At 36.6% G+C, this 27796-nt stretch overlaps 1 protein-coding gene across 1 annotated transcript in view; it reads left to right on the top strand.

Annotated features, from left to right (window-relative positions):
- Positions 1-25120, top strand: part of MRPS5 (mitochondrial ribosomal protein S5) — a 63861-nt gene extending 38741 nt beyond the window's left edge. The window contains exons 6-11 of the mRNA XM_072409476.1: positions 10912-11002; positions 15438-15484; positions 16415-16472; positions 18451-18513; positions 21779-21915; positions 24599-25120. Of these exons, the coding sequence (XP_072265577.1) occupies positions 10912-11002; positions 15438-15484; positions 16415-16472; positions 18451-18513; positions 21779-21915; positions 24599-24823 (621 nt within the window). The 3' untranslated portion in view covers positions 24824-25120. The remainder of the gene's footprint in view (positions 1-10911; positions 11003-15437; positions 15485-16414; positions 16473-18450; positions 18514-21778; positions 21916-24598) is intronic.
- Positions 25121-27796: the final 2676 nt, after the last annotated feature.

Genomic DNA, 27796 nt, shown 5'->3' with positions numbered 1-27796 from the left:
AGTAGCATGGTGTTCATATTAAATTTTGCACATTTTGTCTGTTCTTTTTACACAGATAAATAAACCTTCATTCAGTAATGTCATAATGGTTGCTGATTTAGAGCAATCTGGGCCATCCACTGACTTCTTAAAATTGGTCTAGTAACTAACTTGTTAATATTTGAGCAGTTTTTTGCTGGTTGCCTTGCGGCTGAATTATTTGTTAATTAATCATATCAAATAAAGTTGAAAACAGGTAATTGTTATGAAGTCTTTGATCTATGGATAAACATTGCTTCTGGTGCAGAGAAAATCATCTTGCTTGCCTGGGTATGAGTACAATGAATTAGTGCCGGTGTATGTGTGTGTTTTCTACCTTTAGTACTGTTCTTACCTTTCTTTCCTTACAAGGTATACAGTCTTGTAACTACCCCTCCTTTGTAGTTTTCTGCAAGAAGCCTGTAGGGTCCTGCTGCTATTTGGTGTTTGTCAAAAGTAACTCAGAAGTCCAATAAACATATTTCTATTAGTGCATGGACTGACTAGACATTCATAAATGCTTATTATAAGAAAGAATATAACCTGTATATGTGCTTATGTTAAAAAGAGTTGTAGTAGACATTATGTTGTCCAGTCCGCAATTGCCCTGATATCAGATAAGAAATGTACTTTTTGTAACCAAAAATATTCATTTGGAGTTTAGCCTAGAAATAATGGTAGATTTTGTTTGCTTTGCATTTCCTTTTCGTACCTTATGGATAAACAAGGTCTGGTCATAACACAACTCTCAACTCTCTGTAGGCTGTCAGGCAGGTGATTTATTATAAGTTGCTTTGCACATAATCTATGTTCTTTTGCAAAGATGTGGTAGCCTGTAAATAGAAAAAGGCTTATTTTATATGCTAAACGACACCAGTCCGCCCTTACAGGACTTCAGGGAAATGTTGCACATAGAAAAAATGTTAAATAAACATGTTCTAAATGTTTTTGAACTCAGATTTATAGCAAAGTCATACTTTACAAAGTACCTACAAAAAAAGCTGTTGTATAGACATAAGTACTATTCAGATATGAATAGCTAAGAAGCATTCTTGGGTGAGCTTGAGAAAGCAATAGACTGACAACAAGCAGTCCATGAGCCACTAATGCTATGATCAGAACACAGATGAACTCCAAGCAGTTATTTTAACATAAAATGTAATTCTGTAAGTGTATTCTTATAAATGTATCATTATTTACAACTAGCATATTTAATATGATATGGACCCTCTTGAATTCCCTGTACAGCAGCACCTAAACTTACTGGCTTACTTTTGTTTTACTATTGAAAAACCATTTGATATCTCTTTTTTATTGCTATCTGAGGGTTCCCCTTAATTTCTGCATGGTTAGACGTTATCAGCAGGACATGTTAAAAAAGAAAATATCAAACTCTGCTCCAAATTGCTGTAAAAACCTGTCATGGGGTTTCAGCATTTCCCCATTTATATCCAAAACTAAGAAAAAAGTTTTTCTTTCTGTAGGAGCTTGGCTTTTCTTATTCTAGATTGCATAAAATGTGAGGAACTAAATAGCCTTTTCTTTATACAATTACTTCATTTTAGAGGCTCAAACGTATTTGGACTATTGACTCAAAGGCTATTTCATGGGCTGGTGTGGGCAATTCCTTTGTTATGTCATTATCAATTAAGCAGATATAAGGCCTGTTGGAGGGGGGGAGTGCTTGTATGTGGAAATTTTTGGTGTAAACAGACAACATGCAGTGAAAGGAGCTCTCCATGCAGGTGAAACAACCCATCCTTAAGCTGCAAAAACAGAAAAAACCCATCCGAGAAATTGCTACAATATTAGGAGTGGCAAAATCTAGTTTGGTACATCATGAGAAAGAAAAAAAATGGTGAACTCCACAACGCCAAAAGACCTGGACGTCCACGGAAGACAACAGTGGTGGATGATCGCAGAATCATTTCAATGGTGAAGAGAAACCCCTTCACAACAGCCAACCAAGTGAACAACACTCTGCAGGAAGTAGGCGTATCGATATCCAAGTCTACCATAAGGAGAAGAGTGCATGAAAGTAAATACAGAAGCTGCACTGCAAGCCGCTCATAGGCCTCAAGAACCGAAAGGCTACATTGGACTTTGCTAAAAAAAAAAAAAATCTAAAAAAGCCAGCACAGTTCTGGAAAAACATTCTTTGGACAGATGAACAGATGAAACCAAGGTCAACCTTTACCAGAATGATGGCAAGAAAAACGTATGGAGAAGATTGTCCAATTACTTTTGAGCCCCTGAATTATTTATGGACCTAACTATTTGTATGTAATATATATATATATATATATATATATATATATATATATATTTATTTAGTTCATTTTAAAACCAGTCCAACGCTTTTTAGAGTATAATGCAATAGTAAGCTAAATAAAATGAATTATGTGTTGCTGTTTCCCAGTACTTTTGCCTCTATTGTGCTCAAAGAAGCTTTTGTAAAAGCATGTGGATCTGTAGGGATGACTAGGAGCACAATAGCAGAAATTTATTGAATAATAATGGACAAAGGTTTAATTGTATAGTATTGAAGGAGAAATGTTAGACATCATGTTCTTCTTGAGTTCTTCTCTGCGGGTGATGTCTTTTGTGTGATTCCTTTGTTAGAAATCTCTTAATCCATTTTTTTTTTTTTTTTTCTATATTATTTGATATATGTTGTACGTAATAACTTCAAAGACTCAGTCTCCTAGAAACACACCACCCACACTGATGGAAATGGGCACACTTTTGTTCATTTTAATGTGTAGTAAGGTTACAAAGCTAACTTTGTCATCTGCCCAAATTATTATTTAGGCTTTTTCAGTTCTGACATCCTACCAAGTATTCTATGTGTCCATATCAATGTAAAGGCAACATTTATTTGGATAGAATAGAAGGAAGGGTTACTTTTTATTCGGTCTGTGACCCCTGTATTCAGGTCCCTGTTTGTTCTTTGACAAAAGACACTAAACTAACAAAGTTGTTTGTAAAGGGGAAATTATCCAATGTGGACAAGTTAGGAAGATTAGAATAGACTAAGGTAGCAGTTCCCCCTCACTTTGAGAAGATCTCCTTATGTTTTAATTACATCTCCAGAACAGAAAATGAGCCGTGTTCTCCCAGTGGGGGACATAGGCAGTAAAAAATTATAACCTGATAAGTTTGAACCATTTTTGTCTACCTTTGAACCACAAAAAAGTATGCCTATACCTTCACTTTAAATTTTTGGGTGATTTACAAGAGATGTGTTTTCATATAAATGTATGCCGCCATAAAAAGAAAGATAATTTATCTCAATGGGATCTGTTCTCCAGAGCAGTTGCATTTTTCTAAACCTTATACATTTAAAAAAGCTGAACTAAGGTGTTGTAAATGCAATCAATGCATCTGAAAACCTTACACAGTAAATTATGCTTGATATGTTTTTTGTTTTTTTTTTGCAAGATCTGCCAGATCAGGCATTGCAAACTTTGATTGAGGCCACCCTGGCTTCCTGAAAGTTAGCATACTCCTTTAATTTATTGTAATAGGCTGTGGTGACTACAGTGCTACAATGGTTTATGAAACCAATCATTTTATAACCTAAGAGTCAAATTCTCTGAAAGCATTATTGCAGGTGTTGTGCGTGCCAAGATCCAGGATTCCCAGACTCTGAGTAAGTGTCAGTGACTAAACTCTATAATATTTATTTGGACATAGTATGGTTAAGTATATTGCTAACAATAGAGGCATAGTGTTAGGAAGAGCCAAGGTATAGGAAGTGTTGTGTAACTTTGTAAAGTGTAACACTTTATTTTTTTTATACCTGTAAAGCAGAGTGTAAAAGGGACCTCCAGACAAAAAAAGTGGTGAACCTTTCACTAAGAGATCAGAGAGTTAATTTCTGACTTGGCCTGTTAGTTGTTCTGATCCTCTGCCTTTAATACCTTATGAATCACAGACCCAGAATAGGTAAGCAGCTCCGGTGTTTAGCTAATTTCCTCACAACTTACCACAAAGATATATTCATGCTTTTTTCAGATGTGTGACTAAAACAATAAAATCCGCTTAATTTCTCAGATGGCGAACCTAAAAGTTTAAAAATAACTTTACTTTTTAGTGCATCCTGCTCTCAGCACAGCGATTTTTTTTTTTTCCAATGTCTTCACAGTTCAGTCTTATTCCTTTATTTGTGCTGCAATTTCCATTAAATCCTTTGTACAAGATGTATGAATGGAGCAGGATCCAATTGAACATTTTGAACAAAAGGCAGTGAGATGCTGAACAAGCTGTACAGCAAAGTCTCTGAGCACAAACATTTCATTATGAGATGGCGAGCGCATCAGAACCCAAAATGAGCGACCTAGAATTGGGAATCTGTCCCACCCCACTCTTTTGGAATCTAAGTAAAACCAGTCCCAGAACAGACAATTTAAACAACCCGTAGAGAAGCCTAGAGGTCCAATGCAGGTAAATCAGAGAAATCATCACTAGTTTTAACTCATATTTGAGATATTGTGGTCCTACCACATATCATCTGTCCAACACTTTAGTAGTACAGGTGACTTTTTGTTGTCACTGTGTTACAGGTTAATCTTGTAAATCAAGTAGTAATTCATACTCCTATTCATGGTTTATGACTGCAAAAAAAAGGTGAATATGAGCATGCCAACAAACATTAACATGTGCACATGTGCAATAATTGTCGTAGGAAAGGATTTTTCATGTGCCTTTCCAATGACAAACGCCTGCACAATGCATGAACGAGCGCTGTACATACAGCACCGCTCTGCTCTATATGGAGAGGGTAGGGGAGAGAACCCAACAAAGTGGCACCCTGCTGCGCTCTCTTCCCTTCACTTGCATTATAATTGTCGTCTGTAGTCTGTGAATCCATCAGGACAGTCGTATCGACGATGGACGACAAGCATTGTACACAGGCAAGATTCTTGTCCGATATCGTGTCCTTGTACGTAGCCTAAGTGTTGTGTAAAACACCCACAATTCTGTCAGATCTCCATATACCGCTTTTACCCTTTTCTGACTTTTGGCTGCTCATATCATTTTTGCTAGCCAAACTGAAATTTCCTGCCATTTAATGGAATGCATAAATGTTGTAGAGTGTTTTTATACAGCACACTAAACAGCTCATGATGATGCTGTTTTTTGGTCTTTTAAAATGAATAAATAACTAATGAGTTGAGCCTTTCTATTCTATCCAGCATTGTGTAATTTTGATGCATTCCATTTAAAATATTATTTTGAATAGTGGTTAAAAGGAAATGGTAAACATCCGACCATATGGTATGTCTGTTTACATGTCCTTCAGCAACTGTGCAGCTATTTGTGAGAATGTCTCTCTCCATAATTTGCCCATGTAACATGAGCTGCTTTGGCAGCATCTTTGGCATTCGGCCTGCAGAACAAAAGAGCAGTTTGATCAGCAAAAATAATTTATGAGATTAATAAAGTCAGTTTATTATAACAGTCTCTGAATACATTTCAGGTTTACAGGCAGAATTGCCTGTCAATTTTTGTTTACTTATTTACAACAATTGAACAATAAAGAAAAAAAATCTACTGGCCAGGACATTTTGTTCTAATTAAAACCTATTTCCAGCAGTTACCTAAGAGTTATTTAACAAACGACCCAAAAGGCCCTGCAAAGCACAGTCAAACCTTTTTGAAAAGTATGAGTACCTCTTCCTTCACAAATCCCAAAAAAAATAGTTTATTCCCTGGTTTAGGACAATGGGGACTGAGCCATTCAAATTATTTCTTTATGACCCTGGATAATCTGAATATTTACTAAAACCATTAGTTTGTATGACAGATACATCATAATATTATAAAGTCATTGTTGGCTACGCCTAAAAGCCATCTTTAGTAAAGCACATGGAAGTAATGACTTCTACGTGCTATGGTTTGGGGAACAATGAGAAAGAATAACCATGGTCCTGTTCATGGTCCTGTAGTATTCCTCCTTACTAGATTGGGTTTTGATGTGACCAGACCCTAAAGCTGTTCTTCTAGCTGGTCTTGCTGATCTTCTACCAGTCTTGTCCCAACTACCATTGGTCTTTCAGTTTTATGTAATGACCATGATGAGAAGAGCAGCCCACATTCTACCAAATGAGAATAGAAAAAATAAACTTTGACAGTCCTGGGACCATGTAAAAAGTTAGAATCCCAGTTTATTAGATCATCTTACCAGTAAAACGTGCATTATAATCTGTAGCCGTTTATGAATAGGGAAGCGGGGGTGTACAATAGGCATTATTTAGTTTTAGTTTTGTACACCCAGAGTTCTGTACTAAGCATTTAAGTAGGAGTGTTCCTCTGCTTTTTGCCAAAAAATTGAAATGTCTAGAACATTGAAATTAATTTAATCATTAGAAAGCACTTCAGCAATCCAGAACAACCTTTGCAAGTTTTCTGTAATTAGAAAATTGTCATAACTCATAGAGAGATTAATTTTTACATTTCGTATCTCAGGGTTTTGTTCTGCATTTTATTTAATGAGAATTCATTTTGCTTAATTTCTTATTGATTTTCATATCACTGCGGTTAACTGCTAACAGTTGACTTCTGTAAATGTAAGCAGGACATCAACTCAGTAATTAGTGAGGTACAAAGTAATTACATGTTATTAGGCTGATCATTTTATAGCCTTTATTTTCAGATCTGGCCTGGAGAGTTCAAGGTTTTTCAGTGTGTTCAGTTTGGAAAGTATGTTTAGCTTCCTTCATTCTTATACCCCAGAGATCACACTACCATCTGCAGCTTTACCCATTCATTTACACCTACTGTGTTGACTACCGTACTGGGCAAAACCAACAGATGATCTTCTTCAAAGTCAGATCCTCAGCTAAAACTCCTGGGTGTTGTCTACCAGCTGTTTTAATTAGTAGCATATATATATATGTGTGTGTGTATGTATGTATGTATGTATGTATGTGTATATATATATATATATATATATAAGTGTGTGTGTGTGTGTGTGTGTAAAACACACTTTTTTGTATGGGGGAATTTTTTTCTTTTGAGGATGTTTTTACAGAGAAATGAAGCATGATAGCCTCACCTTCATAAAATCCTATTTATCCCCCACTTCTTTAGAAATGAAAGCTTGATATCTATTGTAATTTTTTTTCTTAAAGCCACACTGCTACAAAGTTTGCAAATAAATTCATTTCATTAAATGTGTGTGAGAAACGTGCTGACTTCAGTAAATCAGTTATGTGCATTGTAATTTTTTTTTTATTCCAAAGCCCCACATTAAGTAAACTAAGTAAAAATGGAACCTGGAAGGACCTGGAACTGAAAATGCACTTTATAAAGTGAACATGGTACTCATTTGGCAAATTGGGGTCATAGTGACCTTTTGTTCCTGTCTTTACCAAGAACCTTAGGGTAGGTGCTAGCCTTTCCTATTGTAATTATAAATTGGCTAATTCACATTTTTACTGTACAAACATACTAGATTGAATGTTTTGCTATGAAATAATCCTACAGAAGCAACTAAGCTTTTCCTCATACAAGATAATTATTTTTTTAGTCTCATAGATTAGGTGTAAGCCTAAGGTAGTTCACAAGTAACATTATTGACACATTAGAATAATTAAATTTTGAGTTTGCCAGGATATTGGATTGTTGTAGAATTTGTCATTTGCATGGCTATCAGCCTTTAAAAACTTTTATGTGTAATATTTTTCTATTACTTGAAAATTAGTAAACCTCATCGAGATAAAGCAATTTAAAGAGGCAATACATACTTTTACAAGGGAAGATGAATTTTATCACATTGGTTTAACTTTAGAAGCTTTGGGCTTGCTTTCTGGTTGGCCTGTATATCTTTAAGCAGATTTTGGGCCGATATTAGACATATGCAGAAGGGGCTTTTTCCTATATGGGGGAAAAAATACAGATCTAGCACATGCTCAGTGCTAGATTCAGTGATGTAGACAGAAGAAGATGATGGTGCCCGTCACTTCCACTGTGCCAGGACAAAAGGCGGATTCCAGGACAGCGCAGGACCCAATCCAGTAAAGCCCAAAGGTATCAAGGGATCTGCGGAAGTAAAGGTGAAATTTTTTTTTTGTTTTGTTTAGATCTGCTTTAACCACCCAACCGGTAAACCCGACCTTAGTTCGGGTTTAAAGATTTTGCAAAAATCGATAAACCCGAACTTTGTCAGGTGGTTAAATCCCCTCACTTACCTGGTCCCCGCTGTGATGATCTGTTCTGTTCCAGCGTCGATCTGTAAAAAAAAAAAATACTCACCTTCTCCCCGCAGCTCCTCCGGACATGTCCGTCTGTCTTCATCCAGCGAGTGCAGTGACCATCACCGGGGCTTCCCGGTGACGTCGCTGCATGCGTCGGTGCGGGAGGCGGGGCGGGAAAAAAAAAAAAAAATTTCATGAAAAACAGTGTACCACTTTTGGTACAGAAATCCAGACATCAGTGTAACGCCCAGGTGGTTAAATCACCTTTCTTCCCCATTTTGATGCTCGGTTAGAACTTCAGCAGAATGTCTTGACAATGTCTACCATGCCTAATGGAGTTGGTGTGTATTGAAAATGATACCTATAATATATCACAAGTTACAGACAATATGAATGCTTTGCCCAGATAGGCTCAAAGATCTAGGGTGTGACATAAAAAGAATTATGACTGCAGAGCAATATTGTTAAATATCGGCGAATTGGCACAGATTATGTTCACTTCGAAAGTGTAGTTTTTAATTTTTTCTTTTGGATAACAGAAAAGTAAGGTGTATTTTTGTGCCTCTGCTGGGGGTTTTACTTTTTCTGTTTGTCCTTGTATTTGTGGTCACTGGGAAAGAAAATGATCGCAAATATAGAACTCTGTAGTTGTTACCAGAAGTGGGGGCTAATTCTATTTCCCTCCCATAGTATCGCCATGGTTGTAGGGTCCTGGGCTACTATTTTTAATATTAGGAAAAACTATGTATAAGGAAGAATGTTTTGGATTTTGTGAGCCTCTTTAAGTAAACCTGGCTGCAGATAGTTTCAAAAGTGTTAAGAGTCTGTTGTTGTAATTTGTGTTAAAGGTTGTCTCTCTTAGGTAACAGCACACGTGCTATGTTCCACAATTGAAAGCTATTTGTTTTGTCAAATCTTTGATAGTATATTAAACCTATTTCAGCAATAAATCTGTAAAATGAAACACTTTTTTACCTGTTTTACTTTTTGAATGCACACAGTCATTTTCCATATGGCATTGGGCTTGTAGTAGGAAATGAACCTGTCCTTAATGTCTTGCTTTTTTCAACCATGAGCAGGTGTTACATAAAAGGTGCTTCAATCCAGAAAACAAACATTTCCTATCATTTTTATTTTCCTTGGACAACTGAATTTGGCTCATCCCTGACTGGAGATAAATCTGCTTTAGAGATAAATCCAAGATTTTTTATAACTTAAGATTTAAGTATCTAAGGTTAAATCTTAGGTTATGACCAATGCTTTGTACAGGGGCAATATAATGTCTCCATCTCTGCAGTCTATTCCTCTTTTATTACAAGTACTTTGCTAGCTTTAGATATTGCAGCTTTGCATTCCATGCTGTTATTAAGCCAATGATATACCAGAACCCCCAGGTCTTTTTCGATTTCTGACTCCCCCAAATGTATTCCCCATAGACAGTATGAAGCATGCATGTTGTTAGCCCCCAGGTGCATAACTTTACATTTATCTATAATAAATGTCATTTGCCACTTGGCTGCCCCATCAAACAGTAATATATATATAACAGGAATCCCTGTAGACTCCTCGGTTCATCATTTTCGAATGCTGCAAATGCTTTAATCTGTACGGGATGTTGTCAGGTTCGTAAAGTGTGTGGCGGGGAAAGGTCACCGACAAAACAGTAAATTTGTCTGTACTGAACTTTTTACCTTTTCAGTGGCTGTCAGCAAACACAATCAAACATGCACTTAAGTTACAACCAGCAAGCATTATCCACATCAAAAATACATATTGTTCTTAGCAGGTCTTTCCAAACATGTGTTTAGAGAGCTGCACCACAATAACTATAGAGAACAAAAAGAAAATAGCTATAGTTTTATAGTACTAAAGAGACTTGTGTTGCTGTAAGACGATGGGTAATATTTCTGCAAAAATCATGTATTTAAAAATGTGTTTAATATATAAAGTATGTCATGATACTGCCACCTGTTGGATGATTAATGGAAATAGCAAAATTATAAATGATCTGCAGGTCTTGAAGCTTGCTCAGGATAATAGTATGAAAAGCAGTGATGGTTTAATGCAGGTGTGGAAGTATTGTGCTGAAATGTAGGAGCTCCAAACCGTTGGGAGCTAACCAAAGTGTGGCTTTGATCTCACATCTCTGAATTCCACTGGATCCTAATTTACTGCAACTGTTTAGGCTACAGCAGCCTTTCTAGGCTCGGGCTCCTTCTCCATCACTACCAGGGTGGTCATTCAGCCCACCAGCCCGATTCCCTTTCTGCCAGCACTGCTTTATTCTTCCATCTGTGCAATCTACATTACTGCTCCCTTTTTTTTTTTTTTCTTGAAAAAGCCAAATCCTCTCCTTTGCCTACTGGTCACATTTTTGTTTCCACGGGTGTCTGAATATACAAGGAAGGTTATAAAAGTACGAATCATGCCTGGATACTGCCAACTGAAATAGCACTGAACAATGATGAGCTGGCAGCACCAATTGTATTTGTTGCATGCCCCATAATGTTACTATATATTTTTATTTTTGAACTTTTGCCAGACTTCCACCTACCATATTTCCGAAAGTAAAAAAAAAAAAAAAAGGAGCAGACAGTTTAAGCATATAAATATAGGATTTTTTGTGCATTTTATTTGATTTATGAATTTATGAATGACTGCAATTAATCCTGAGCTGTTTCCTTTGCTATAGCTGAAAAGTGTATTCAACATGACAGCCAAAGAGGGAAGGAAGAGAACTTTGAGTGCCTTAGTAGTGGTTGGCAATGGCAATGGAGCAGCTGGTAAGTAATCACATAAATTGGTTTCTAAACTGTGCATGTTTCCATAGTAAATGATGAACATTGTATCAGGACAAGGACACATCTGAGAAGTCAGGTAGCAAATACATAGTTACAAAAAGCTTACATCAATTTTTTTTGTCAATGGAAGCCTATTTTAAAGCTCTTTAAAGTGGAACTCCAAACAAAACATACTCTTCATTTTATTCCCTGTGTTTATGTTCAACCTGACTGGTATACCTGCAGGCATCTTCTAATTCAACTTTTTAAAGCCATGCAATCCTATTCCTTTTGAATTTCTTCTTGTCTCTCATCCCATGACACGACAAGGTGACCAAATTATTGATATATACTAATTCAGAACATTTTGGTAGAATGCTGACAAAGGTGAAGTGTTTACTAAAATAACACTCCAAGCTCACTGCTTTTTGGAATCCACAAAGGTGTTTTTTTTGGTTTCAATAATTTTTTTATTATTTTATTTAAGTTTAAACAATTTTTATATATAACAAAAATCAGAAATACAGTACAGCGTGCATATAACATGTCTTAGCACAATACTGGATGTACAAAAATAAAATCACAAATACAAACCAAAACAATAAACAACAGAAATAAATTAAAGGAAAAAATAGAAAAAGGATGGATAAGTCCAGTGATACATCTGACAAATCCACAATTGGGTTAGCCAGAAAAGGCATGATATGACCAAGCTTAGAGAAAATCCAAACCTTAAGGGCGATTACAGCAACTGAAGGTTTGGCAGAGAATACTGCTGCCAGGGTTCCCATATAGCAGAACATTTTTCGTGTGAGTCCTTTAGAACACTGGAAAGTTTAATTCATTAAGTCATTAAGAAAGGTGTTATCAACTGGATTCCAAACTTCGAAAAAGGGGATACCCTGAGATTTCCAGTTTTTCGCAATGGTTTGTTTTGCTGCAGTTAATCTGAATGATCAAGTTTGGGATCTTTGATCAAGTTTGAATCCTCCATCATCAGCAGGGTACCTTTTGCATGCTTCTCAACAACAGAAAAAAGTGCTTAAAAATCGCAATTGATGAGAATTAGAGGTATAATAGTTGATTATGGTGACTTCAACATCGTACAGTTTACCCCGGAGTATTAAATAGCGCCCTGTAGGATCCGCTAATTCAAAATCACAACAGAAAGGAACAATGCGGTGGAAAGCAATTAAAACGCCTCTTTTCTTTTCTGAAAAGCATGCCTGAAAAATTTGAGGGTAAGACTTATGAACATGCTTTGGGCAGGAGGAAACTGAAAACCATGTTTCCTGCAAACCCAAGATACTAGCCCACATAGAGTAACAGTTGAAAACTTTCCTCTTTTTAGTAGTGGAATTTAAACCTTGGACATTGTAAGACAAAAACATTATACTATTATCAGCCATGGGAATTAAGAAAAACATAGCATCAGAGCCTTGCCAAGATAAGTACTATCTGCAAGACATAGTAGTGTTACCCTCTTGGACTTGTAGGACCCATCTATAGAACACAAATTAAGGGAACAAAACAAGAAATGAGAACATGGGACAAACAAACGGGACTTATGGAGATCCAAGCACCATAAGTACCTAAATCTGCCTACGCAGAAACCAGTCTTGCTCATAAACAAGACATAAGGAGGACGCTGGACACTCCTGAGTGTGTGCGGCTAATCTGGCCTTGCTCTATTACCTAAACTAGTACAAACATTAGAACTGTACCATATAATCCAACTTGATTGCTGTTAAATTAGTGTGAGAAAGCACATATCAATTATCCCAACTGTAAACCTGAAAAAGGGCCAAAGAAAGTGCAGCACAGTCTGATAACTAATATTATTTATAAAAATGCAATCACCAAATTCATATTCAGTCCTCAGATCTTAGAGAACCGCTGGATAGGGGAGGCAGTCCCCTAACTGGAGAGCGTCCATGTTTGGGACCTTTTTCCCACAATGGAGAAAGCCGCGGAGGCCGCTGGGAAACAGAAGGTGACTAGGCAGGAGAACCAGATGAAGATGAGCGTAATTGTAAATGCTCAAACAACTCTTGAGCCTCATCAGGGGTAGAAATGGAATGCAAGTGGTTAACATATGTGAATTGAAGCTTGAAGGAGGATCCCCACCTGTACCTGATATCCAATTACTGTAGTATATGAAGAAAAGGTTTAGGGGCTTTCCTTTTTTGGATCGTCTGCGGTGCTAGATCCAGAAAGATTTGGTAGGGATGGGATTGAAACCAGGTCTCTCTTATTCCAAGACGCTTTCAAAATTGCTTCCTTTTTTTTAATAAAAGGTAGGCTTGAGAATAATATCTCCTGGGGGACCATCTGTTTTCCTGGGGCCCAAAGCACAGTGGACCATGTCAATTTCTAGCCTTTCTGGTGGATAATCCAGAAGTAATTCTTGAAATAATGGTAGCATGAAGCCAGGTAAATCAACAATTGTTTTTGGGATCCACCTTACACGCAGATTAGCTCTGCGGTGCCGGTTTTCAAATCTTCAATGCTAAGCATTGCAGCCTGCAAATCTTTCTGAAGCATATTGAGATCCTGCTCATGAGAATCTTTCACTGTGATGGTATTGTCCATCTTTTGTTCTAGGGCATGAATTCTATTGGCTAGGTCTGTGCCTGTGGCCTGAGAATGTTCTGGCTGCAGTAATTGTTTGAAGCATTCCAGCAATTGAAGCAAACTGTGCACTAGGAACAGACATTTTAAAAGCCATCGCTGGAAGTCTCATCAGCGTTGTCCGGCTGAGAAGGAGAGGCAGGCAACATGTCAGACACAGCCTGCATGTCCGCTATTTTGGAACCCTGCCGAGTATTCACGGGATTCTGCACTTGGGATCGGATAATGCCCGATTTCCTGCTTATTTCGACAGCGCCGTTACAGAAGCTAAGAATCCTGTCAGAGGAGGTTAATAGACATGCTGGACCTGCTTGCTTAGTTGCCTTTCTGGAATCACAGAGCTTAAACAAAATGTGGCCATCTTGGATCGCAGCTCCGGGCTTCCTCCGAAGGTGTTATTTTTCTGTCTGATTTATTAAAGCTCTCCAAAGCTGGAGAAGGATACACTTTCAACAGTAAAGCTGAGTGATCCAGAAATTCTGGAATGGATTTTTTAGCTAGTAAATGTTTTGAATCCTGGACCAGATCTATTCCAGGTTTGCTGGATCACCCAGCTTCACTGATGAAAGTGTATCCTCTCCAACCTTGGAAGGCTTTCATAAATCAGGCCCACTGTATCTGAAGAGTATAAGAACCATGAAGCACTTCATGAGAAGGTTTGTGTGCAGAGTGAACCCAACCACAACTCCTCAAAGTAAATATAAGGACAAATGAGACAGCCCTCATACATCATGCAAAAGTTATTTAGATACATTTCGAACTTGTTTTTGTGTACTGGGGAGAGATTAAATAGCCCTCCTGTGCAGATTGTGGCATTCAAAACCTTTGACCAGTGACTTTTACTGTTAAAATCGCAACTGTCACTTCATACATTGCTTATGCTAAGCTAAGTTTTTTTTTCTTTTTTCATAACCTTTAAAAGTTATGAAAGTGAGAATGGGTAGCCATTCCAATTTTAATCGAAAAAAAAAAAAAGCTGTCATCTTGGAAGAGGATTGTCCTAAAAGCCTTAATGCAATTTACATGCTAACTATAATCAGAACAAATTTTCAGTGTAGAATGAATATTTCAAAGTGTGCAATTACTTGGCAGTGCCATTCCTGCAGGGGATGTACTGAAACACGCTCTGCATGATCCTCTCTCCATTAACTTGTCAGCAAATGTGACATTCAGACATCAACTTTACAGATAATTTCTGTTATGGGGACTTAGCGGTTTTGATGTGGGTTATTCTACATACCTTGCTCACCTTCAACAACGGCTAACCTAAGCACTCAAATTGGAGCTCTCTGATACAACTATGCCAGCTTTGGACATTGCAAATCACAGGAAAGCAGGTTAGGTGAAAATGAACAAAAGCTTATTTTTTTTTTTTAAGGGATGCTGATGACAATGACCTATTTGCAACACATTATTAAAATACCTTTAATAAACTTGCACATGTTTGAATTGTGATATGAGGAAAAGTAATTAAAACGGTTTCATTCTTTTATTTCAAGAGGCCTGAAAATACTAATTTACAGGCTCATTGATGTGCAATATTGCTACATTCATCTGGGCAGTGAAGATGTGATGTGATTATCATTTTCCACATCTGAAAATAGCCCCCTCAAGTCAAAGTACCTCTTGTAACTTCTCACCCACAGACCCTAATATCGGTCTATTTATATATGCCTAATTTTAACCTTGTTTTATACTAACTGACTTACCTCTAATTAAAAGAATTTTGGTTATGTAAAAACTGGAACTACAAAGAATTTGCTATATTTGTATTGTGATAATCGAATGCAATTATTTTTCTTTACAGGTTTTGCGGTTGGAAAAGCCAGTGACAGAGCGATAGCACTCAGAAAAGTATGAAATTGTTATATTATGTATCATGATTTATCAAGGGATAGCAGCTTTAATTTTTATATTGCATTTATCAATTATTGCTAGATAGTGCTGCGTAACAGACCAAAATTGGGGGAGGACTGTAAACATCTTTATAAATAATTTACAGATTCCGTATTTGGCCCATTTTAAAATACATTTTATGTTTTTGTTTTTTTTACTTGTTGTATCACCTATTTTAAAAGAAAAGCTACTTTAAAGCAAATTTCTTTTTAAACAATCAGTTTACAGGCTTTCAGACTATAGGAGGGTTGCACTGTGGTAATAAAAATAAATCCCTTGGGGTCAATGGTAGGAAGAGTGCTCTAGGGTCAGTGGTTGAATGAATGCCCCAGCAGGAAGCATAGTAATGGCTTATTGTTGTCAGTGGGTAACTTAATATTATTATTATACTGTTTTATTAAAGCACCAACCTATTACGCAAACCTGTACATTAAATATCAGTTGCAAATGATAGACAGATGCAAACAATGAGACAGCGGGAGGAGAGGACCCTGCCCTAAAGAGCCTACATACTAATAAGTAGGGGAAAGTAGCACACAAGAGTGACACAGGAGGAGAGGACCCTGCCCCGAAGAGCTTCCAATCTAGGAGGTGGGAGAAGTATCACACAATAGGAGGGGAGTTATGGAGTGGTGGGAAGTAATGAGGGTTTAGGAGACAAAAGAAGATGGGTGGGGGAGTTTAAAAATGGTTATTATTTTTAATTTTATATTATATTTTTATTATAATTTTAACTTTGTCTCAGCCCTTGTTTTGCACGGCATAACCTTTGTCTTTGTAGGTTCCTTGCTTCCGTGTCACTGGCAGAACACAAATGCAGTATATGCTTTCTAAATTTTCCAGATGTATGCATATTTTAAGCTTGTACTCCATTCTTTCTTGTCATAGGCAAAGAACAGAGCTATCCACTATTTGCATTACATAGAACTTTACAACAATCATACCAGTAAGTTTATCATCTGAGTTTTGGAAAAAGATGTAGTGTTTTCTGTCAAACAGTGTCACTTTTCTTTTGCTTTGGCCTTGTTTTAGTTAATCCTTAGGACAGACAAACCCAGGGGGCAGGGTGGCATTAGCTGTCCAGGCCAGTTCCTTTTTATTTTATACTGGTCGTCCTCTGCTGACTTCTAACAGAGTAGGACCATACACAGCTACACACTTGCTGTCATTTATCAACAGAGCCAGCACAATATGTTTTTTCTGATATTCACTTTCTTTGCAAATGTATGATCTGATAGAAAGTGCAGCAAACATCTGTCAATTCTGATTACAAATGCAAGTTCAAATTGGAGCTACTTTTGTGTGTGATATGTAGTTTCAAAGTAAGTGTTTTTTGTACTGCTGTTTTTTGGGGGTGAGGGTCAGGTGCAGACAGCAAGGCAGATATTGCATTTTTATACAAAGAGATCCTTTAGTTGAAATAGAAATTAGAAAGAAAAAAACTCTACAAAATAGGAGATCTAATTCACCTACTTGTTGAATTTTTGGAGAGAATGGTTGCCCAAGAAACCTTTACATTTCCTACTTTTGGATGTTTTTAATGCTTCCCTCCCCTGAAGAGCACAGTTCTTCAATCATCTGATTCCACACCTCACAACTGTGCCTTTGTTGTTAGCCACAATCTTACCTAGGCATTAGCCTAGGACTTAATTGATGGACAAGAGAACCAGCCCCAACCCTTGTGCTCTTACAGGAAACCGGTGTGTATAGCCCAAAGATCAAATCTTTGCACCGTTCTGTCACTTTGCAAAAGACATTGTGAACGAGGGGTCGACTGCTCTGTGCCTAGTGCAATCAAAAAGATAAGGGGACCAAAGCTTCTACTATTCTTAGGGCCCCAGTCTGCCTTAATCCTCTTATACCCTTTAGTTCAATTTCCCAGATTCTGTAGTATTTAGAGCCAAAAGCTCCATGTTAAAATCCTGTACGTTTTCCGAAGTCTGCAGGTGTATTGTATATCACTGACAGGTGCTTGTCAGTCCAATTTGTAGCAACTGCTACCTATAACACAGCTCACACCTTCCCTGCCATTTATCCAGCAGTTACTGACACTTGTTTCTAGCACAGGTAATATTATTGGCTGAAGATTTCCTTGCTGCAAGTGAATAAGTATATGGCTTGCTTTCTATTTACACTCTCAAAATGGCCTTCATTTTTTATCTCATGCAGCAGATTGTTTGTAAAAACACTGAGGTAGTGGTTAATTATGTTATAAAGCACCCATCTATGTTTAACTTGTTGAATACGACCACATTCAAACTTTTGATTCTTAATTACCATCAATATATAGATGTATATATATTATATAGATATGCTTGCTGCAGCAAAAGAGAGGTTTCTTTATGGCGTATGTTAATTTGAAATTAACATTTTTCCTACCTGTGAATTTAAAACACCATTCCTGCAGGACTATAATTGGGTGGCAAATTGAAACTGCATTGAACATGTGACAGGGATATTTTTGTCTAATGTGAAGTATCCTATGTGTCTTTAAAAACAGGGAAAATATGAGCTTTTGGGTTGGAGGTGCCCTAAGATAAGATCAAAGAAGTCAGTCTTGCATTTAGGTTTCCAAAGCATCTGTCTGTAATGATATAAACATGAACTCAGAGGTGAGGAGAAGACATATTTTTAACACATCTGGAACTAGGAAACAAAACAAGCTGGATAAGATTCTTTAGTATTTCCAATCACTGTTTCTAAAAAGATGTGTAGTTCCAACAGTGCCTGCTAGGATGCATATACATAAAATTACAGACCAAAAAAAACAAGATTGACATTTGATGTTTGCCTGTGAATATTAAAAATTAAAATATTGGTGGTAAATGTTTTCCTCACTTCCCATCATAGTCATTGTGTTTTCTTTTATTATTCTTTGTATAGTGGTAATAAGGTTAACAATTATTTCCTATTTTTGTTTTCAGTATATCATGACATTACAACAAAATTTAAGAGAACAACAATTAAAATGAAGAAACAAAATTCAGGTAATTGTTTATTTTTTTCAGTATTTACCATTATTCATCATTTTGTAGAGATTATTCACTTGTTATTAAATAAGCTCGAATGTTTTTAGTGTGCTTAGCCTAAAGTGAAAACATAAAGTTCCCAAAGAGTTCCCAGCGATAGCGCTAACAGACTTTATTGCAGGATGAATATCTCTCTTCTGCTCTAAAACCTCCTGTTTCCCTAAAAGTACACTAAGATGCATATGTAGTTCAATGTACATTTTTGGGGTGCCGAATTAAATTATCTCACTTGCACATGTGTGGGACTTGGATCATCCTAGGCCATCTAATCAATGGCCAAAAACACAAAACTTCAAAAAGATAGAATAATAAGTGAGTATTTAACTTACAAATGTCTTTAACACCTAAAGCATAACTTACAAGAAGTTACACTTCAAAAAATGTGTGATCAGACAGGGTTTTGTTTCAGAAATGAACAGGCAATGTCCCTTTTCCTCTAAAACATACTTACCCGGCTGATCACTTGCTTCAGCTGTCAAAATCGTATCAGCTGCCGGAATATCCTGGCTTCACTTACAGTTGCTAGGATTGAATAAAATCCCACCTGTACAGAGCTAGGTCATGTGAGTATACATTGGGTTTAGTTTTGCATCAACATTCAAACTCCTCCCCCACTTAGTATGGCATTGTCACCCTGCCTATTCAGGGATTGTGATGGATGAAGGAAAGTAAAGTTCACCTTTGTATGGCAAACCTGATAGACTTCCTGTCAGAAATCTCACTTTTTATCAACTGGATAGTAATATCCAATTTATTGTTATGCAGCTTGCTGCCTGAGAAAATTTTTGTTGATCACCATACACTAATCTTGAGGATGCAAAGTATTGGCTTGTACAGCAATTCTGTCTGTTGTAACAGGAAAAATTCTAATATAGCAGAGAATTTTATCCTGCTCTATAATCCTTTTTCTTCTAAACTATAATTGAAAAAACAAACTAGAAGAACCACGAATCATTTTTACTTGGTATAGAATATATTGATTTCTCTGCTGCAGCAAGGAGAACAAACTCGGTACACATTTTCATCTGAATGATCTTTAAAAGGCTATTCATCACACTTTAATTTACTAGATGGTTGAAATGTTTAATTTAGCACACTGGACTCCACTTTCCTTTCTTTTAAATTGTTCCTGTAGTATGTTTAGTATAGGCTGTTGGAAACTCTGTGTTCCCACAGATTGAACTATAATTTAATGCTGACATTGCTCTTTTAGACATAAGATCTGTAGGAATATTTTTGCTGCCACAGTAAAAAAAAAAAAAAAAACAAGGGGCAGGCACTCCTATTTACCCAGCATTGACCACTGACACCTATTACAGTTTCTGTGACAGGGTATCAAATGCTGTAAAAGAACTGCAGGATGCTACGGGACCAAGCTTATGTTTGCTTTTTTCACCATAATAACACACCATTATGTTTTGAAAGCCACAAAATATCAAACTAAATCACAGACTTCAAAGGTTTTAAAATGACTGTTTTTATTTTGGTGCGATAAGCCTTGCTCTTTTAGGCACACTCCCTTGTATTTCAGAATTGATTGGCTATTAATGAGTGGTTTTGATTGCACTTGAGTTTCATTTATAGAAAGCAGTGCAAAAAACAACAGAGTTGTGACCCAAAGCAGCCAATTAAATTCGAAGTGTTTTAAAGCTGCAAAAATACCCAAAACACAAGACCTTCCCAAGGTGCTGACAGACTTTTATTGCGTGATAAATGTCTCTCTTGTGCTCTAAAAGCTTATCTTTTCCTAAGATGCATGTGTGCAGCTCGGTGTACATTTTACCATGCCTTAGTGCTACATTGTGAACCCAAAGCAGTCAATCAAAATTTAGCACACAAGCAAACTTTATCACAGCAACCAATTGGTATGAATATATTCATTATCTGCTTTTTAACATAGCTCTCAGTAAGATTCGGATTTGCAAATTTTCTGGTGTACTTGTGTTTGTTCACCCCAAACTCTTTATTTTATTTTTTGGAGGGAAATCTCTCTAATGCAGCCTCTAATAGCCTCATTGCTGTGACACTTTGCAGATTTTTAATTCTTTTTCCTAATCCTTCCTTGCGTTTTCAAAACTTTAAAGTCTGGAGATACTGGGCAGACAGATTAAGGATTTAAAGCAGACAATTTAGTAAAATGTAAGGTCAATTTAAATTGCCTGGGCCCCCGAGGGCAGACGCCAGAAGTGAGGTAAGTATACCTGTTAGATTACAGGTATATTTTACATTTACTTTTACTACATTTTACATTTACTAAATACTGATTCATGAATGATGGGATGCTGAGGACATTGTAATGGGGTCTTGCATTTTGTCAGTTTTGTTTTTTTGTAAACAGTACATTAAATTAGGATGTTTAAAATTTTTTTTGTGGGGAATATATTATATTTTGGTAATTGATTTCCTATTCCAAGGCCCCAGGAACAGTGATCTTTAAATATCTAATATTCCTATAAAAAACTTTTAAACAGTAATGTCTTAATAAAATAAGTGTCCAAGAGTAGAAAGAGTAGCTTCGGACTCGCTGCATTACAACAGTGCTTGTTAAAGACAGTAGTCTCTGTTGTGCAACTGCTTAGCTAATCACAAAGCACAGCCAGTGATGATAGAAACAATTAAAACATATACTCGAACACAAAAAAAGAGTCTCTCATCTGAACGTGTGTGAATGTACTATATATAATTATATATATATATATATATATATAAATTGTATGTGGTAGTAAAAAAAAACCAATGTAATACCTTGCAACTACATACCCAATGTAATGATCTGTGATCTATTCAGAGGTCTTTAGTATTTGCCTAAAGTGTATTGTGGCATGTGCCATTTCCTCAAAAGCTGGTAGTTGCCTCATTACCTTTGTACACATTGTACACATTGCATTCAGGCTGATAATTGTAAACATTGCAGAAGGTTTTAGCAGGACGGGGTTGTTTACCATTGCCGATGCCGTTAGTTAGTAATATATTTTTTTTCCTATGTACAGCTTGGAGTTTGTACCAGGTTTAGATCTTTAGGTGCATGGGAGAATTGTGTTGGTACTAGCTTTTCTTGTAGGGATTGTGGGGTTGTTAAAAAAAAATTTATTGTTGTTTAATATGTTTTTTATGATGTGTGTCTACTTTTTATATTTAAGGGAAAACTGGAAAATGTGTACCTTATTTCACTTTTACTACATTTACAGTATGTAAACATCTTATTTTGTGTATATTTTCTTAGGTTATGGTCTCCATTGCCATAGAGCAATCATCACCATCTGTAAACTGATTGGCATCAAGGACATGTATGCCAAGGTGTCAGGTTCTCACAATCTGCATAACCTTACAAGGGCACTTTTCAAGGGTTTGACCCAGCAGGTATGTCATTATAAAGTACAAATCTGGACGTGAATAAAATAATAATCATTATATTAAACTATGTAGTCCTAAAACATACAAGGCACTTCCTCAAAATTCTGAAAAGCATAGTGTTTGTTTTCAGCCATGGATGTAGACACCATTTCTTTTTGCCAAAGTGACAATTTTGCAGCCAGAACTATTAAAGTTATATAGCGCAGCTGTCAGATTTGTGTAAGACACAAAATATAGTGGTCATGAATGTTAAAACACAGCAAGCAGGGGTCCAGAGTGTTTAACACACAGAGTTTAGGTATAACGCACACAATACAGGAACATGTAATGCAGAGAGATTGCAGTGTTTAGGAGTACCTAATGTGCAAAGCACCGGGTTAGGCGTATGACACAAGGGTCAGAAATAAATGATAGACAACCTGTAGAGGTAAAAGTACATAATGCACAAAGTGCAGGGGTCTGTAGTTTGTAATGCAAGTCATATTATAGCTCTGTTGTGATTGGGACTGGTATAAGTAGCACACTAAATTCAGGGGTCAGAAGTATGTAACACACAAAGTGTATTGGGGACAGGGAAAATGTAACACACAAAGTCTATTAGGTCAGGAGAACATAATACACAAGTGCAGAAGTCGTAGAGTAGCAAAATGTAACGGACAGAAGCACGTAAGACACAGGAATGGAATTCAAGTTAAATCTGCTCCCAAGCCCGAATTCCATTCAGTACACATACCAAAACATGTAAATGTATGAAAATAAACATGTACTTTAAAATAAAACTGTATCTCACCATCAGCACAAATTTCCCCTCTACCTCCCAAAAATGTACTCGCTGATCTCAAAAACATAGTGAGACAAGTGGAAAAGTGAGGGAAGTTCTCCCAGACCCCCCTGGTCTGTGTCAAATACCACATCATAGTTGAATAGTAGCTTTAAGGTCCCTACATTTTCTGCTGCATTTGAGGACTGGCTGGGACAAAAGCCAACTACTACAGCTTAAATTTAATAAAATAGAATTTAAAGTAGTTTTGGGAAAGAGGAAGCCAAATGAAGTCCACAATTATGTGTGCACGATGCTAACAACACTAATGCTTTAGTATTTGTGGATAGTGCATAACTAATGGCAAAGACAAGCATACACAGTAGAGTTCCTAAAAAAAAAAAAAAAACATGATTCGTTTTAAACTAACCTCAAGCCTCACCACCATAAACCAGTACAGTATCATATCACATCATGTGACATAATCACATTAACGCAGTTCACTTTTCACCCTTGTACAGTTGTGTTCAAAATAATAGCAGTCCAGCATCAATAACCTGATCAATCACTGTTTTTGGTGGAAGTTATATTTCTACATGGCTAATCATTTAGTAGTAGGTATATTAGAAAACCAAGAGATACAGCAGTCATGCATGCTGCAGATTTTGTGTAATTGAATCGTTTTTTGAAAACACAATGTATTTGCTTGTTCAAAATAATAGCAGTGTTGAGTTCAGTTTAGTGAGGTCACTCTTTCTGCAACAAAACAGTGTCAACTATGGCCCTTATTTAAGGAAGGCAGCAAATGTACATGCTGGTTATAGTGCAGTTGTCCGAAAATCTGAGTAAAATGGGTCATTCCAGATATTGTTCAGAAAAACAGCATATTATAAATAAAACATTGATTGGAGTGGGTAAAACATATATAAGAAGTGCAGAAAATGATAGGCTGCTAAGCTAAAATATCTGAAATGCTTTAAATTAGCAAGCAAACCCCTAAAAGAATTTGAAGAAAATGGAAAACTACCATATAAATACATAGAAGAAAAGCCAAATTAGCAGATTCAGCCAATGATCAGTACTGTTAAATTAGAAGATGCCTTTGCAAAGCCAGGTTATTGGCAAGAGGCATCATATTGCTTCCAGACCAACAAGTTTGTAGTTATGGTGTGGCCAGCCCAATCTGTGGCCTTCTATTCAACAGAAAATTTGTGCAGTAATCCCAAATGCTGCTTCTGAGGAAAAACCAATAAATGCAGAAGTATTTTAGAATGCTGTCCAATCATCCTGGTCTGGATTACCTGTTTGCAGGTGCCAGAAGTTGGTTGAATACATGCAACACAGATGTGCAGAAGTTCTCAGAAACCGTGATTATACAACTATATAATCATTCAACGATTGAAAGGAAAGCAAAACCTTGAAACATTTTCAGTTTATACAGTAAATATTTGAGTTTGTAAAGAAGAATGTAGACACTGATATTTTATTGAAGAGCCTTTTATTCCCTTTTCTTAACTTTCTGTAAAGGAATAACACAAAGTTGATCATTTTTCTTCACGTTTTGATTTGAAATCGAATGTGCAGTGTTCCCAGTGCATTCGTGTGTATGGAAATAAAAGCTATTATAAAGATTTGGAGCTTTATTCGCTTTTTTAAACACATCGCTATTATTATGATCACAACTGTACTCCTTTTTTGCCTTATTACAAGATCCTATATCATCTATATGCTTCACAGCAGGAAGTTCATACCACCAAGCAAGCAAGTTAAATAAATTCTTCCTAGTTCCACATTTACCGGCTGTTTGTGTTCATTTTATAATATTTGTTGCTCTTGATATGGACAATTTCCTTTCAGGCACTTTGATTTTCAAAACAGTAAGATTTTTACTATTAAACAGTCTAAACAGTCATTTGTTTTGTTAAACAGGAAACCCATCAAGAACTGGCGAACAGGAAAGGCCTTCATGTTGTGGAGTTTAGAGAAGAACGTGGTCCCTTCCCTAAAATTGTTTCCTCACCTCAGGGACCCCTTTCAACAATTCCTGAACCTGAAGAGAATCTACTTGATATCCCACTAGACTGGGATGATGTTAAAGTGACCCAGGGAATAAAACCCTCTGTTTGGTCTACTGTTAAAAGGGGAGGTCATTGAAGATCTGAAATATGTCGGTCTGTAAGGAGAATGGCCATGGAGCAGCTGTCACCTCGTTCTTCATTTGTGTCATTATCTTGAGCTGTTTCTTTCATGTGTGGCTCACATTTCAAAAGGACACATTACAATAAAGTTGCCACTATAAAGCGCTCCATATCTGTACTAAATATTGAAGGACTGGAAGGCACATAACATTTTCTTTATATGTACAATAGTGTGCAAAAGTGTAAAGTGCTTAATAAGTAGAGTTCATTTGTCCAAGGATTGTCAGAAATAAAAGGAGCTTGTTCATTTGTATGTGACATCTCTTGTATAATTTTTGTTATAATGCATATTGAGTACAAATCTTTTTTTATTTTCTCAGATTTTACTTTTAGTAAGTTACTATAGTTGACAGTGGAACACACATGGTACGTAAACTGTTGAATCACATCTATAACTAAAACATTGAAATTGCTTGTGAGCACTGAACATCTAGAACATTACATTTGCATATTTAGAGCAAATATTTCACACGAAAAAACTTAGAAATATTTCACACAAAAAAAGCTGACTTAGTGTCTAGAGCTCATGATAAGCAATCATGCTCCATTGTGTTATAAAACCTACCTACTTTCCCATACCCCGTGAATAAGGATATTTGAAGGCAATCCAAGTTTTGCTAGCTCCTTACCTGTAAATTTCCTTCAAGGACTTATGTTTTTAAAGCTTAATTTATTATGGAGATAATTTGAAGTAGAGTAACATAATGTTATGTATGGCTTTGCACATACCTAACCATCAGCAACTAAATATTTGACATAGGCCTTCCCAAATTTTTCATATTTGTAACTCTGTTAAGAGACCTGAAGCAGCAGCTCAGTTTCCACATTTTGTGTGTAATCGGATATGTGACATCTGTGCATGTACTCGGTATACAATAGTATAGTCATCAGAGAAAGTCAGGTTCACCAAAACTACAGATTTGTTGGACTTTACAAAGGTGGCAGACTCACTCACTAAGTTGCAATGATTTATTCAGAACACAAATGGTCACAATTTAGCACTCTGTGAAATACACATAGGAGATGTTAGTTGGCTAGGTCCTTGCTGTCAAATCACAAGTACAGTGGTCTGTGATCAATTCACAAGCTGTTGCACTAATTACTGTATGGGTGAATTAGTCATGCTGAATACTCTCTGTTGTAGAATATGTTCAATTAACTATTGATCCCATCTAATTCAGGAATCCTTAAGCCCTCTGCATCACCAACAGTAAGGAAGATTTGTGTGGTGTATTCCATTTGGACTGAAAATTAATGCAGAATCTGAAAGGCTGGCTTCATACATATGTGTTGTAGTAATAGGCTAAAACATGCGTTATTTTATAACATCTTTGTTTCATTGCCATTTATTTTAATGCCACCCTAACATACTTTGCAAGCTCACTTTATTGCACATGCATTTCTGTGCACCACAACACACAGATGAGAAGCAGTCCTATGTTATGATTGAAAGAAAAAGGTTTTTCTGTAATGTTCCTTATGTTTTTGGGGAGGGAGTTGGCAGCCCATTTAAAAATTAAGGAAAGACAGAAAAAGGAGCACAAGATTGTGAAAGAAGCAGGTTTATACATACCTGTCTGGTGGCTACGACGGTGCTAAAACTTTGCTCCATTGCAATACTATTTGACTTCTCTGGTGTTTCATATAGTAAGCACCCCATTGGTCTCCTTGGCTTTTCCAGCTGACCCCTAGTCACTTTCAATACAACAACAAAAAGAAAGTTGGAGGGGTATGCTATTCAATACAATAAGCCAGGTGTAGTATTGGTGTTGGGAACTCTGAAAGAGACCAAGGTTTTAGCAGAGGCCAATAAGCAAGTTCGCTAAGTATAAACCTGCTTCTTTCACAGTGTTATGCTGCTCCAATCATCACACACTTACACTGGGCCTAATTAATTGAAGTTCTCCAAGGCTGGAGAAGATACACTTTCATCAGTGAACATGGGTGATCCAGCGAATCTGGAATAGATCTGGCCCAGGATTGAAAACATTTTCTAACAATAAGCCAATGACTTTAATCCATTCCAGGTTTGCTGGATCACCCAGTTCACTGATGAAATTGTATCCTCTACAATCTTGGAGAGCTTTAATAAATCAGGCTCACTGTCCTAAATTGCTTGCTTTAGTAGGCTGCTTTACCCAATTTTTTTGCAATAACACCCAGGGTAGGTGTGAAGAGATCTCAAGAGTAAATGGTTATTGGTCTGTCTTGAACATTTGCACAAGCATGCATAGATGTCTCTGTTGTTGGTTTTAACACTATGGTACTAAAGGAGCCTTTTGGGGTCACTTCCATAATGTGCAACAACTATAATCAAGGCTCAGTACTAAATTTCTGGCAATGTACTTGTGCTTCTTTTTACCATACCATAGCTATTGTTTGCCTTCAACAAATCCCTGTTCTTTTGATAAACAATCTGCCATGAATTTATATTGCTATTTATCTCATTTTCTGAATTTGCAAGTAAAAAAAATCATTTGCTTTAACAGAAGGCTGCACACCCTCCCTGAATCGATTGAAAAGTTGTAAATTAAAAACCACATCTTTTAAATTATAAACTACTGATGAACAATCGTGGCTTCTAAATTGCTTCTGCTGCACTTTCAATGCAGAAATGAATATTGTTGCATTATAAAAGTTAATGAGTCTGGAAAAAAATGTTTCCATGGCCATAAATTAAAGTTTCTGGATGCTATGTGCTAACGGTGAAATGCGTATGAAAAATTATTACTTATTGGCTATCATGACATCTGCTTTGCAGTACTTGGAGCAAAACTTGGAGGGAAGCACTGAGCTCCGCTCGTAAGCATGATTAATGGTGGACCTGCATGATATAGCTGGAAGGCGTTTTGATTAAATCAGCAAGTCTGCCTAATTGTTCTTACTACAACATTGAGATTTCCACTTGCACATGTAGTGTAGAATTTAA

Source organism: Pyxicephalus adspersus, chromosome 4 (assembly GCF_032062135.1).
Source record: "Pyxicephalus adspersus chromosome 4, UCB_Pads_2.0, whole genome shotgun sequence".
Classification (NCBI taxonomy): Eukaryota; Metazoa; Chordata; class Amphibia; order Anura; family Pyxicephalidae; genus Pyxicephalus; species Pyxicephalus adspersus.
The sequence above is the reverse complement of the archived record's forward strand: the minus strand, read 5'-3'. Positions and strand labels throughout refer to the sequence as shown.